Source organism: Artemia sp. Qi Xiang Cuo, chromosome 15 (genome assembly GCF_049724085.1).
Source record: "Artemia sp. Qi Xiang Cuo chromosome 15, ASM4972408v1, whole genome shotgun sequence".
In the NCBI taxonomy this organism is placed as follows: Eukaryota; Metazoa; Arthropoda; class Branchiopoda; order Anostraca; family Artemiidae; genus Artemia; species Artemia sp. Qi Xiang Cuo.
Window position 1 is genome coordinate 37,131,894 of NC_142808.1, and position 14,114 is coordinate 37,146,007.

Genomic DNA, 14,114 nt, shown 5'->3' on the forward strand with positions numbered 1-14,114 from the left:
AGCCGTCCAAAAGCTTTCCCTATACCCAAATTCAGTTTAGGTTAGAGTAGACTTCTGGGGATATTGCTGGTTTGAATACTGGAAAATAAGACAGTAGGAGTTGGTGAACTTAACCCAAAACCTTTTTTTTTGGAAGGGAATGGGTTTTTTGGAACCTCCTTGGGCAATGGTAACCCCTAACAGGAGCTTGTTCAGTTCTTCGTCGTTTCTTATGGCAAGCTGAAGGTGACGAGGAATGATACGAGTTTTTTTGTTGTCTCGACAGCCAAATACTCCATCACTCCACCCCTCCGTTGATATTGAATTAAAATCAAGTATTTTGCAGGGACCCAAGAAGTGGGCTGCTGCATAGCCATAAGACAGATAATTGTGCTTTTTCTATGCTGCTTACCTTTTTCTGAATCGTGATCAGCGGTCTTTAGCTTCGTTAAATCAAAAGATGGAAGTTTAAAGCTTTATCGTAGCATAGGGATTATAGAACAGAGGAGAATAGACTCTCAGAAGCTTGTAAATTTGCACTTATCTGCTAGATTGTAAAAACTGAAAACAAAACGAATTTATTCTTAAGGTGAGCTTCTAAGGATTGTTTATTATCAGGCTCGTCTGGAGCATAAATTTACCTTTCGAAATCTAATATCAAAAATTTCTGTATATCATCTAGATTTCTAGGAAATAATTTTGGAAAGGTCACTCTGGAAATCTGAGATTCCAATTTTTAATCGCATTATCTGAAACTTCTTGTGCAAATAAAGATGGAGATTAAAATTAGATGTGAACAAGCCCGGTTGCAATTCAAGTCATAAGGTGGGGACAAGCGAGGGGGGCCGGGGTATTATTTTGTCGGTTTATTGACTGAAAAAACTATCACATAAAAAGACAGAACAGATAAAAAAGAAGTTAAAAAAAACAAACAAACAAACAACCGCCAACAGAAACAAAAAATACTATGTGAACAACAACACAAGCTCCAAAACGAACAACCAAAGCTAACGCACTAGTAGTGGCCAAATTTGCGACCAGCTACTTTTTTAATAATTTTTTTCAGTAACGCGATAGATTAGCTCGTTCAAGGTCAATAACTTTGTATTGCTGAACTATTGTTGTGTCTCTGATCCAGGGTAATAAACGTAGTAAATAATTTGCGAAATGGAAAAAAGACAACGGGTTTTTGACTGGTTTGATTTTGTAAGGAATTTCCAGACTGGCATGATGAATAGGAAAAGGGAAAGGATGACTGCATTGTAAAGGCAAGCTAAATGACGATGAAGTCGAATTTGCAGGTGGCAAGAGGTATCAGACGGGGAAAATACAAGGGTTGAGATGCTTGATTAGAAGAGACTTCAGGTGACGCAAAGAGGAACCGATGGAGAGGTTCAAATATGCTATGTATTCTTCAGACTGATTCACTGAGCTTCCAAGGGCTTATATAAATACGTGATAAACAACTCCAGTTGAAAAATACTATTTCGGACTTTGTTCAGTTACAGTGAAGCCCAACATAGATACTTGTATTCATCTTGAAGGATACCTAAAATCCGCTGATCCGTTGTAATGTTTGGCTGTGATTAAGGGTGTCGTCTGTGAAAATAAACTAGTGACAGATTGGTATATGCCAGTATCATGGAATAAGGACACAGGTCTTGAGCCTCTAGGACAAAATGTTTAAGAAATCAGGTGAAGAAACTGCACCTTCCATGATACTCTTTAAGGCGGGTATGAACTATATGGCAGAGATGTAAAATTCAAACCAAGCTTCTTGACAGATATTAGCTGTTATCCTAGTTTTGGGTTTTTGAGGCCAGTGTCCAATATAAATATTTGTGGGGGGGGGGGGTCAAATAACCCTTAAATTTTGGTCATCAGCATATCTGCTAAAATTAATTTTTGGATCTGTATCAAACTTTGTCTGCATCAATATTTAATGTTCAATGTTATGCCTTTTCAGGGTCAAGGATTTAACCTTTGGGGAGGTGGTTCTAACTTATTCTCATAAGTGTATTTACTAGAGAGTCAATTCGGAACCAAACCAAACTCGGTGGGAACTTAGAGCTCCGCTCCTGGGTTAGTCTTACGTTTTTTGACTGATTTGAACTCTTAGGGAGAAAGGGTGGGGATATCAAAATCTTTTTTCATCTGTGTAAATGCCAGGTAGGCTGGTAATTAAGAGGGCTACATTGTTCTTATGTGTATCCATGAGAAGGTCCTACTGGTTCTCAGTTAAATTTGGCAGTTAAATTAAATCAGTTATGATTGACATCGTAGCTTGATTGACTCCTCAACTGCTACACATGGTTCACAGTTAGTATGGTTCTTCATTCAGTTCCGTCATCAAAGTTGTAATTATATTGTCTCAGATCAAACATCAATGAAGCTTTGTGTTCAGTCATTCTCACAAGAAAAAGTTGTGATACTTGTAGAAATTGTGCAAAAGGATGAATTAGTCTGATCCAAACATATGACCGACTTTTTTTCTATTTGTTTAATTTTATACATATCTCAGAGAAGGTTCAATACGAACACGTGGTCGACTTTTCAAATCCCTTGTTAGCTGCTTGGCTCCCCCTTGGGCTATGTCTTTCATATCTCTGGTGCAATGAAGTTCGACTTGTCTCAGTACACAGAATACAGTGGGATTGTTTGACTTAGCCCGGAACTAAGAGGAAAAAATTACCTGGATGCCAATTACTGCTACCAAATTGCAGTGAAACAACGAACGTCTATGATTTGGTGTTTTATTTTATACAGATGTTGTTTATAGAGTGTTTTATGAACTTGTTCCTTGGAATTGGATCTTTGTTGATTACCTTTTTCGCCAGAAACAAATTCCTCTAAATTTTGAATAAAACCAGTTACGCCTTTTGTACTTCGAAAAAAGAAAGAAAATTCAGATGCATGTGTAAGAAAAAAAAAGAATAAGAAAGAAACAAAGTAGCTTTATTTGGCATTTTTAAAACAAAAAATTCATAAGTATAATTTCGCCTGGGAATTCGACTTAAGAAAAAGAGTATTTTCCACCTAATTCTTTTTTGTCTAATTGGAGTATCACTCTAGTTAGATTCGGAATCACTGAGGTCCAATCCTAATGAAACGCAGAGCCGCTGGGACGTCTTGTGTCTCATTGGAATGATGGCAGGGGGTTTGGGCGTTTTGCCAAAGCATCATTTGACATTATCCAACAGGAAGATTAATTCCCAACTATCTCCATTTTATCCGTAAATTCACTGAGAAATTTTCAGATCAAACAAGTTGTGTTTTTTCAGACAGGGTGCTGAGGAAAGGAAAATTTTGTTTAAACAGAAATTTTAAACTTGATGAATAAAAAACGCTAAAACCTTCAATCAAGAATTACGTACATAAGATGGTAGCATTAAATTTAGAAAAAGAAAAGTTCTTTCATTTAGCTTTGTTGTTCAGTACTAAATTGGCATAGTAGCACACTGTGTGTAGTGCCAGAGAGAATGTAACATGTTGACTGAAAATGCTACTAATTAATATTGCTTTAATTTTTTTTTTTTACTCTTTTTGATCAGAAATAACTACTTGCAAATATTTGTAATTAAATTGCCCCTGCCTGAATCCCTGTTGATCCAGGTTTGGATTGGGGTTAAAGCCAAGTCAGAATTCGTCGTAACGGTAGCGACGTTGCGGACAAGAGGCTTGACTCTTCGTTCCTGGGTAACAACGAAAATTTTGAGTGCACCTCAAAGTGGTGAAGAGGGTGTAACTCTACCATGCCTCACACTGAGCTTGATGATGACTAATGTGCTCCGAATGATCCAACATGGTGCTAGTGGACTCGGAAGCAGTTACTGAGCGGATTTTTTGTGCTTGCCTCACCACTTCACACGTGAGATTGACCATTCCCTTTGTTTACGTCCTAGAGAATGGCGGTGACCAAACCTAAGATACTTTTATCATGTGATATAAAATTCAGTTGTTAAAGTGCATTGACATATTATTGTGACTCTGTGTGTAAAGACCTCAAAGCTAAAGACGGTGATGATGACTCATATGCCCCATCTATCCTTGTTAAACATGGATCGGGGAAAATAAACGACAATGGTGTGTTCCAAATTGACTTTTGTGCGATTCATAAACGTGTTGTCGGCCTGACGTGTTTTCCACACAAAAGTGCTTGGAATTGCCTGAGAGTGTAACAAGAAACAGAATCAATCATGGTACTTGTAGGATATAGCGACCACAGTTTGTTCTTGATCTGTAATAAACTGGTTTCCTGTGTGTACTTGGAGATAATCAGCTCAGTCTGAGCGAGATTAACTACTATGCAGATATTTTTTAGTTAACTATTTAATATATATAGTTAGTAGGTTAGGTATTTAATATAATGCGTTCTGCGCGGCCTGCTTTCCATAATTTTCTGTAGTAGTGTCCATAATTTTGTTATTAAGGTATTATATTTCCATCATATTTTGTTATATTTCAGTATGACTAACCTAACTTCACTTCTTGAGTGTGATCGCTCAGGTTACAAACTGTGGTCGCTATATCATGCAAGTACCTCAATCGTAATTTAATTGCACAGCATAGACGACGCTGTCTTGAGGATGATAGGACTTTTCTCGGCACTTATTACTATTCGGGACCAGAGGCTGTCCCCTCCTTAGCTTCACCCCCTTCTTTTTACTAAAGTTTGACATTTTGTTCCCAAAGCTTTAAGAAAGACTGGTCAAACCCAAGGGCAATTGGTAGCAAGTAATTTTCACATTTCATCAAAAATGGAAAAGCTTGTGGATACTTATTTTTTCATGCAATAAAATTTTCAGCTCAAATCTTTAAAAGGGATTTGGTAAACAAAACACTTGAAATCACCCAGTAACTGCATTTGCTGCACTCATACATGCTTTGCTTAAAAACCACCACTGTTACTCTGTTTCTTTCTCTTTCTTCTTCTTCCTCTTCTTCTGCTTCTTTTTCTTTTTCTTCTTCTTTTTTTGTTCATACTTTTAGTCTAGACTAACATACATGTTAGTCTGTTTTTTTCTTCTTTTTTTTGTTCATACTATCTAAGATATAGACACCTTCCAACACTTTTTGGGTACCAATGAACACAAATCAGACACTAAATCATTATGTATTATGTCATGAAAATCTAATATTTACAAACATAAAGTGTTCACTTTTTGGTAAGTCGTCGATAAGGTTTGTTTTGAATTCCTAATTTACTAAAAAAACAAAAAAAAAACAAATGGAGCGCAAATTATTCAAAATCTCGCACTAACGATAATGGAGCGCGTTTCTCATTGCTGCCTAGAAATGTTTTTTATAACTTTTAGACATACAGCAATGGTATTCTTTATAAAGTAGGGTCGCTTAAATAAGTTAAAACCATAGATTTTTTGCCTGCATAGATATGAGTCATATTGAAAAAGGTATTGCAGTGTGTAAGCAGGTAAACATCAACTCGCATCTAGCTAAAACGATGAGAATCAATTGTGGAAAAAGGTATGAAAACATTCTAAGACAAATCGGTTTTGTCTTACAGATAAAAGTTCAAGTAGGGTTAAGTCCTTTTATTAGACAGTGGAAAAACAGATACAAAAAGTTATAGATATTTCGACCACATACATCAGTGATCGCCATCAGAAGATAAACTGCTGACGTTGGTGACGATCACTGATTTATCTGCTGATGACAATCTCTGATGAATATGGTCGAAATATCCAGAACTTTTTATGTTTGTTTTTCACTGTCTAATAAAAGGACTTTTATCTGTTCGTCACAGAAAGGCAGTGTGGTCTTAAAAAAAAAAAAAAACCTACAGTTTTGTCTTCGGAAGCATTTGCTGGTTGTAGGGGTTCGCAAAAGCCCATGCTGTCTTTGTCTATTATAAATCAATGTGTCTGCGGTAATTTTTTTTTTATAATTACAATAGTGCCGAAAATATATTGTTTATATTTGGAGCGAAAGTAAACCAAGTCCCTTTGTTCATCCTTCCATTTTCTGTTATCAGGTTGTTCATTGTCAATTATCAATATTGACAGCCTTTCTGTTATTTGTCAATAAAAATTGATATTTCTGTTGATTCTAACCATTGTTGCACTCAGGGGGGGGGGGGGGGTGATCCCTTCCCAAAGACTCATCCTTTGAAATTTTTGTGTGAAGAATGGTAAAACTACAGAAATTTTAGTCTTAAAGATTGTTTCTTTTTGTTCAAATGCTCCATGGAGCAATTATTTGATTTCTCCCCCATCTGCATTAGCGTTTCTAGTCTTATTGGTTCAATGCTCGTTTTAGGTTAGGTCAGTTCAGCAGCAACGTGTATTAAAGCGGGTCAAACGGGACGTCCACTCGGATTACTCTGGGCCTTTTCCTAAACGATCAAAAAGATCCAGTTTATTTAGAAGATCTAATCCATTATTTAATATTGATGATCCAAAATGGTCTATTATGTGGTATTTGGTAAGTGCTTTCCTTTTTTTTATGAGTAGCTATGAGAACTTGCTGTGTTTTGAGTGTGGGGTATAATTCTAACTTTCAGTAAATGCTAAATAACGCCTTTTCAAGAATTGCTGTTGAATAGTAGTGACAACAATCTTGATAACTAGGAAAGAAAAAAAAACAAAAAAAAACGTAAATATACTAACTCAAGGAAAAGCTCGCGCATGCTTTTTCATGAGGCAACGTTATGAGTTCATCATAGTTATGATTAGTTATCATACACCTGGATGGTGTTAGTATATGCTCGATTTAATAACTTTCGAAGTAACCTCTGATCTTAGACTCTGTAAAAAAAAGAAGAAGAAAAAGCACCAGATTTTTGTAAAAAACTACCATTCAACAACTGTTCCAAATTTACAACAAACGGTACAGCAAATCCAATATTGGGTGTCACTGTCCGCAAGTCATTATTATTTAAACAAATGTTCATTTTCCAAGAGAACAACTTACAAAGAAACGGAAAGTCTTTGATATTGTTCATGGGTACCCATAGGCTGAATTTTAGGGTGGGGGGGCTTACCTGGTCTAATCGGCACTTCAAGACAAAATATCATAGGCAGCGCGATAGCGCTGCTTAAGTAAAGAGCGATGCGGGCACAATATATTGTTGCTTTTTTTTAGTCCAGGGCACTTTTTATAGAAAGAAATGTCATAGGAACTTCAAAAGGGCTCATTGAGGGTAACCAGCTCCCCCTCCCCCACGTCAATCACTTCCCCAAACACATCCAATCAAAATTTTGAGATGACAATTTTGTTCAGTGTAGTTTAAAGGACCGGAAATTATGACTTTGAGAATGAACCCCCCCCTCACAAACCTCAGCAAGGGTTGTAAGTTACGCCCTGTGGGGATATAAAGTTTTTTATAGAAAGGGTGGTCGTATAAACCTCAGGGGACTCATTTGATTGGTAATCAGAAGTTCTACTGGCCTTTTTAACAGTCAAAAGTGATTGGAGGTCATCCAACAACCCCCCGCCCCCATGCACCAATCATTTCCCATCACCATTTTTGAGATAGCCATTTTGTTCAGTATAGTTGAAAGGTCCAAAAATTATGTCTTTGAGGCTAACTCCCCCCCCCCTCCCCCATGTAGCCCTCAGGTTGTAAGTTATGCCCTGGGGATATATGAGGCTTTTATAGAAATGGTGGTCGTATAAACTTCAAAGAGGGCTCATTGGATTGGTCATCAGAAGTTATAGTGCTCTTTTTAGGAGTCAAACTGATCAGAAGGCAAATAGCCCCCCCCCCACACACACACGTCGTATTTTCTCGAAACGTATCTGATAGAAATTTTTAGATGACCATTTGTTGTCGTAGAAACTTAGAAAAGGTCTCAGTCGGTTGGTAATTGAAAGGGCTAGTGCCTTCTTTCATAGTCAAAAGTGATTGGAGGGCAACCACCCCCCCCACGCCCATCATTTCCCCAAAACCTTCTGGTAAAAATTTCGAGATAGTTATTTTGTTTGACGTAGTTTAAAGTCCAGAAATTATGTCTTTAAGGATGAGAACCCTCTCACAGTCCTCAGGGCAAGGGTTGTAAGGTTTGCCCCGAGGGCGTTTAAGGTTTTTATGGAAACGTTGGGCGTGCAAACTTTGGAGGGGGCTCATTGGATTGGAAATCGGAAGTTGAAGAGCCATTTTTAAGAGTCAAATTTATCGGAGGGCAGCTATACCCCCCCACATCTGATAGAAATTTTAAGATAGCCATTTGTTCAAAAATAGTCCAAAGATCTCATAACACGGCCTTTGGGGTTGACATAACCTCTCAAAGTTTGGGGATAAGGGTTTTAAGTTATGCCCCGGGGGGATTTAAGGATTTTATGAAGAGGTGGTCTTGTGAACTTTGGAGGAGGCTCATTTGATTCGAAATGCATAGTTCTAGTTCCATTTTAAGATTCAAGCGTGATGGAGAGAAAATAGCCCCCCCTCTTCCTGATATCCTCTTTTCCCCAAACACATTCGATCAAAACTGTTAGACAGCCATTTTGTAGCCAATAGTCCAAAGAGAATATAACAATGTCTGTAGTAATTAAATATAAGAAATATTTTGGCGGACGTTGAACTAAATCAAAACAAACTATGAGCATGTAGACTTTCAAAAAAGTGACAAAGCAATATCTCAAGAACAACTTATATTATTAAGTTGGATCGTTAAGAGCAAGTTGTGGGGGATTTTTGAACTAACCAGAAGGCACGAAGTGTAGACTTTTAGTACTACAACTACAGTTACTGTAACTAATGACGCTTAGAGTATTAAGGCGATACTTCTAGGAATTGTTTAGGGGGTGTTCCAATTAAACAAAAAAACTGTATACATGCACGCTTTCAAAAAGGCATATCAAACAGTTTGTGGTAACGAACTGTAAGTAGGGAGCGACCCGGCTCAATGGTAACCGAAACTCTAAAAAACAGAATTTTGATACCGATAGATAGATCAAAAGAATCAGATTTTAATGCTGATTTCAAATATATAAGTTCATCAAGTTTAGTCCTACCCATCAAAAGTGACGTGCCTGAGAAAATTTGGTTGATTTTCGAAAAAAGGGGGAAAGGCCCCCTAAAATCTATAGAACCTCAACGAAAATGACACCATCATATTCAGCGTATCAGAGAACCTTACTGAAGAGGTTTCAAGCTCCTATCTACAAAAATGTGGAATTTTGCATTTTTTGCCAGAAGAAAGATCACGGATATGTTATTTTTTTTCCAGGGGTGATCTAATCGACCCGCTGGTCCTAGAATATCGTGGGAAGGCTCATTGGAACGGAAACTGAAAGTCCTAGTGCCCTTTTTAAGTCACCAAAAAAATGGAGGGCAACTAGGCCCCCTCCCACGCTCATTTTTTTCCCAAAGTCACCTGATCAAAATTTTGAGATAGCCATTTTGTTTATCATGGTCGAAAATATGATAACTATGTCTTTTAGGCTGACTTAATCCCCCGAAGTCCCCGGGGGGAGGGCTGAAAGTTGTGAACATTACCCAATGTTAACATATAGTATTGGTTATTGGGAAGTATACAGACGTTTTCAGTGGGGATTTTTTCTGGTAAGTGGGGGGGGGGGGGGTCGGGGGTTATGTGGTAGGATCTTTCCATGAATGAAGTTTTCATGGGGGAAGGGACATTGCTATGAAGGGGGCGCCGGATTTCCCAGCATTATTTAAAAATAAGTTTTTCAACTGAAAGTAAGGAGCAACATCAACACTTAGAACGGCAGAAAACATTACGTATATGATTGTGTTCATCCCCTAGTCAATACCTCGCTCTTTAAGCCAAAGATTTTTTAGAACTTTGATAAGAGCTATTTATTCTAATTAACGGCATTTGTGATTAAGAGGTCATTTTTTAAGAATTGGAACAAAATTCGAACTTCTGCTTGAAGAGCAAGGTATTGACTAGGGGACGAACCCTCTAATATACGTATTAAAAATATATGAATATAGAAGTTCGTTACGTAAGTTAATTCGCAAGTTACGTATATTTATTACTAATAAAAACGTTCGTAAATAAAATTAAACAGGTTTCGAGAAAGCTATTTAACCAAATAAAATTAAAATTTATATTCAAATTTTGTTTTAATTATTCATGTACGGTAAGCTAAAATCAAAACCTGTATTAATTTAAAAACGTTCAAAAATTAAATAAAAAAACAACTGAAAGTAAGGAACGACGTTAAAACTTAATTATCAAAACAGAAATTATTCCGTATATGAAAGGGGCTGTCCCCTCCTCAACGCCTCGCTCTTTACGCTAATGTTTGACTTTCTCACAACTCTATATTTTAAACAATAAAAACTTTAGCGTAAAGAGCGAGGCGTTGAGGGGGGGACAGCCCCTTTCATACACGGAATAATTTCTGTTCGTTTTAAGTTTTAACGTTGTTCCTTACTTTCAGTTAAAAAAACTTATTTTTTTTATTTAATAATATCATAGGCAGCACCACTCTATAATAGCTAGAAATATCATTGGAACATTTAAAGAAGCTAATTCGATTCAAAATAAAAAGTTCCAGGGTCCTTTCTAAGAGGAAAAAGAGATTGGAGGGTAATCAGCCCGTCTTTTAAGCCGATTTGTTACCCAAACACAAATAGTCAAAATTTTGAGACAACTATTTTATTCAGCATAGTAGAATGGTCTACCAAAATAGCCCTTAAGGACATTGGGCATCCCCGCCCCATATGACATTGCTAAATTATGAAGTTTTATAGAAAAAAAGCTGACAAGATATAAGCTATAATTTTTTTCCATATAAAAGACTTTGTCAATAAAAAACGAAAAGAAATTCATCTAAAAAAACTGTTTCCACAAAACAAGCTTTTCAAAGAAAAGTAAATAGCTCCATTGAGCCAAAAATGGGCAGTAAACTGACAATCCATGGTCTTTTTTTCTTTTTTTTTTCAGTAAAGCCTAAGTTATGTTCTGGTCTTGAGAAGGTATGGGGGTTGCCAGCCCTAGTAATGTTAATTTTTTCTCGTTTTGAGTTTGACTCGGCTATTTATAGTAATTTTTGTTGGTTTTGAGTTTCATTTAATTGTTGATAATGATTTGTAGTTGCTTTACGCCTGGAAGATTATTTGACTTTATTTATGCCCATATTTGGCTTAATAGAGCTCTTGACTTTTCTTTGGAAACTTATTCTGTGGAAAGTTTTTGAAATTGATACAAATATATGACACCGTCATTCAGCCCCTCCCTTGCCCCCTCCCTTATAGTTGCCCCTGATATTGTTAATAGAAATGGTTTATTGTAGCATATAATTGCAGGATTTGTTAACAATAATACCGGATATTAATGTGACACTCCAGCAGTGTAATTTCAAAAGAGGTTGTTTTCATGTCTACGCTTCAGTGCTCTGGAATGCTACACTATTTTATGATAGGTACTAATAATAGTAAGAATACAAATGTTTTAAATTTTCACATTTTGCACCCGGTTTATGGAAATTATGTACCTTGAAATTGCAACTGTTTAAGGAATGCGGAAAATTGTTTTTAGCCATTTTTGACGATATACATCGATGATAATAGTGCCTATAGGGGTGGACTAGGCAACTTTTTTTTAAACTAATATATGTATTTCATGACTACTAAAGGAGACGATAATACTAGAATCTCTTGTTCACACTGTTTGAAATCTCGCACTATCGCGTTTCAAAGTGTTTTTTTTTGTCTGTGTTTTCTAGTTTCCATGTCCACTACTATTAGCACTGTAATCAGTGAATGCACGAATTTTGTTCTTATTTTTTCTCATGCGTAATAATCTAGTAAAAATAAGATTTTGGCCCGGCATTTGAGCAACTGAAATGTTTTTGGCACCAATATGTTCAAAAAGTTCACTCAATAACATATCCAAAATCGGCCGTGCAGAATTACCCCTTTTTATCTGGGAAAAGGGGGGAAATCTCGAATTTAAATTTTTGCAATATTTTCTGGATTGAAAGGTCATTTCCTTTAATTTAAGTCTAAGGAGACCAAAAATGACATCAGAATTGAAAAACTCCATCACTTAGTACCCCATTTCAATCCTAGGTGAGGTCAGAAGGGGTGGAATGCCATTTGGGGCATTATAATAATATAATACATAACTAAAAAAAATCAAAATAAAAATCAGAAAATTGGATACTAAGTGATGAAATTTTCCAATTCTGATGTCATTTTTGGTCTCCACAGACTTGAATAATTAGGAAACTACCATTCAATTATGTATTTGTTTTTTCAGTTATGTATTCTATTTTTATAATACCACAAATGGTATTTTTACCCTTTCTCACCTCGTCCACGGTGGAAATGGGGTAATCCACCAAATACTGCACAAATTAAAGTTCTGATTTTTCTTACCCCTCTGACCTTGCTTAGGAGGAAATGGGGTACTAAGTGATGACATTCTTTAATTTTTATGTCATTTTCGGCCTCGCTGAACTCGAATTAAAGGAAAATACCTTTCAGTCCTGAAAATATTTCAGGAATTTAAGTTCGAGATTCCCTCTCCCTTCTCCCCTCTTTTCCCTGAAATAAAAGCAATATTTCTGCACGGTTGATTTTGGCCGATTTTGAACATGTTAATAAGTAAATTTTTCTGAACATTTTGGTGCCAAAAAAATTCTGTTGCTCAAATGCCAATGTTTGGCCTTTTTCTTTCGTAGTTTTACTGGACTGTAACGGTACCACTTAGATTGTGGTTATTTATGTAGTTCCATATTAACAAACCAACTTCATTGCATGTATGCCAGAATAATTTTGTGCACGGGGGGGGGGGGGTGCTAAAATTTGGGTTCCCCCCCCCCCATATATTAGCACATTTCGCTCGTATAAACAAGCCTTATGGGCCGAATCTGCTAGGGTCAAAATAAAAAAAAATAACTTCAGAAGAAAAGCAACACAATTTGCTATGGCTTGAAATGATTTAGAACAAAATCTCATTTAAAGATTGGCTCAGAGAATACACTAAGCCAAAATTATGTTAAATTAATTCACACTGCAATTGTAAAAAAGAAGATGGGAATGAGATTAAACTAAAATTTCAGTTATACTAAAATGCTAACGTTACACTTATGGGTATATACCTATGTATAGTTCTTGTAAAAATTTTGTTCAATAAATGTATAACATTATAAGTTACATAACATTTCGGTTATTCTTATATAACGTTTCAATATAATTTAAGATAATATTTATTTTCAAAAGACTATCACAAGCTCTACGACAGTTGACTTAGCTTCTTATGCTAAGCAAAAAAAAAAAAAAAAACAGAAAAAAAAGGTGTATAACGGATACAAATTTTCTTTCTCCTTTTTTCGGGGGTGACAAAATGGGTTCTTAAAGGAAAATGGTTTTATAATTTACAAGGGGGTTTTAGGTTTTACTTTATCCACGTAAAATATAATTCTTAGACGCCTTTTTTTGTACTGCCTCTACTCCGTCCGATAAGTCCTTCGAGATTCCAGGGCTTCGATGTCAAACAAGATCTCTCGTCTATTGAGATTAAGGAGAATTTATCAATTTTCCGCAAAAATTTCGGAGGAGAATTTTTAGTAAGGATTGAATTTTCCGGGGGGATTTTTGGCTGGGGAAACTTTCCATGGAGGAATTTTTGTGGGAGGAATTTCCATGGAGGGGGATCCAGATTTCCCGTCATTATTTTAAAAACCAACAGAAATTAAATTAAAAAAATATTTTTTCAGCTGAAAGTGGAGCAACATAACTTCAAACGAACAGAAATTATTCCGTATATGAGGGGGGATGTCCTCTTCTCAATGTCTCGGTATTTACACTAAAGTTTTACTTTTGGTCACAGTTCTTTATGCCCGACTCTTGAAAGACAAGTGCCCTGTAATACGAATAAGAACCTTTTTAAAGCGCTAACCTGACAATTAGCATGAAGAGTGAGGAATTGAGGAGGGAGCATCCCCCCTCTTATACGGAAAGAGCGAGGCGTTGAGGAGGGCACAGCCCCTCTCATATACGGAATAGTTTCTGTTCGTTTTAAGCTTTAATGTTGCTCCTTTCTTTCAGTTGAAATTCTTTTTTTTGTTCAATATAGTATACAAAATTATTTAAGTTACTCATTGAGTAGGGAATTGAGGAGGGAGCATCCCCCCTCTTATACGGACTAGTTTCTGTTCGTTTTAAGCTTTAATGTTGCTCCTTTCTTTCAGTTGAA

The 14,114-nt window shown here is 36.4% G+C and overlaps 1 protein-coding gene across 2 annotated transcripts in view; it reads left to right on the top strand.

Moving 5' to 3' along the window:
* Positions 1 to 14,114, top strand: part of LOC148943626 (furin-like protease 1, isoforms 1/1-X/2) — a 138,728-nt gene that overhangs the window by 42,922 nt on the left and 81,692 nt on the right. For both annotated transcript variants that reach the window (XM_089101509.1, XM_089101508.1), the window contains exon 4: positions 6,256 to 6,420. In XM_089101509.1, the coding sequence (XP_088957635.1) occupies positions 6,256 to 6,420 (165 nt within the window). The remainder of the gene's footprint in view (positions 1 to 6,255; positions 6,421 to 14,114) is intronic.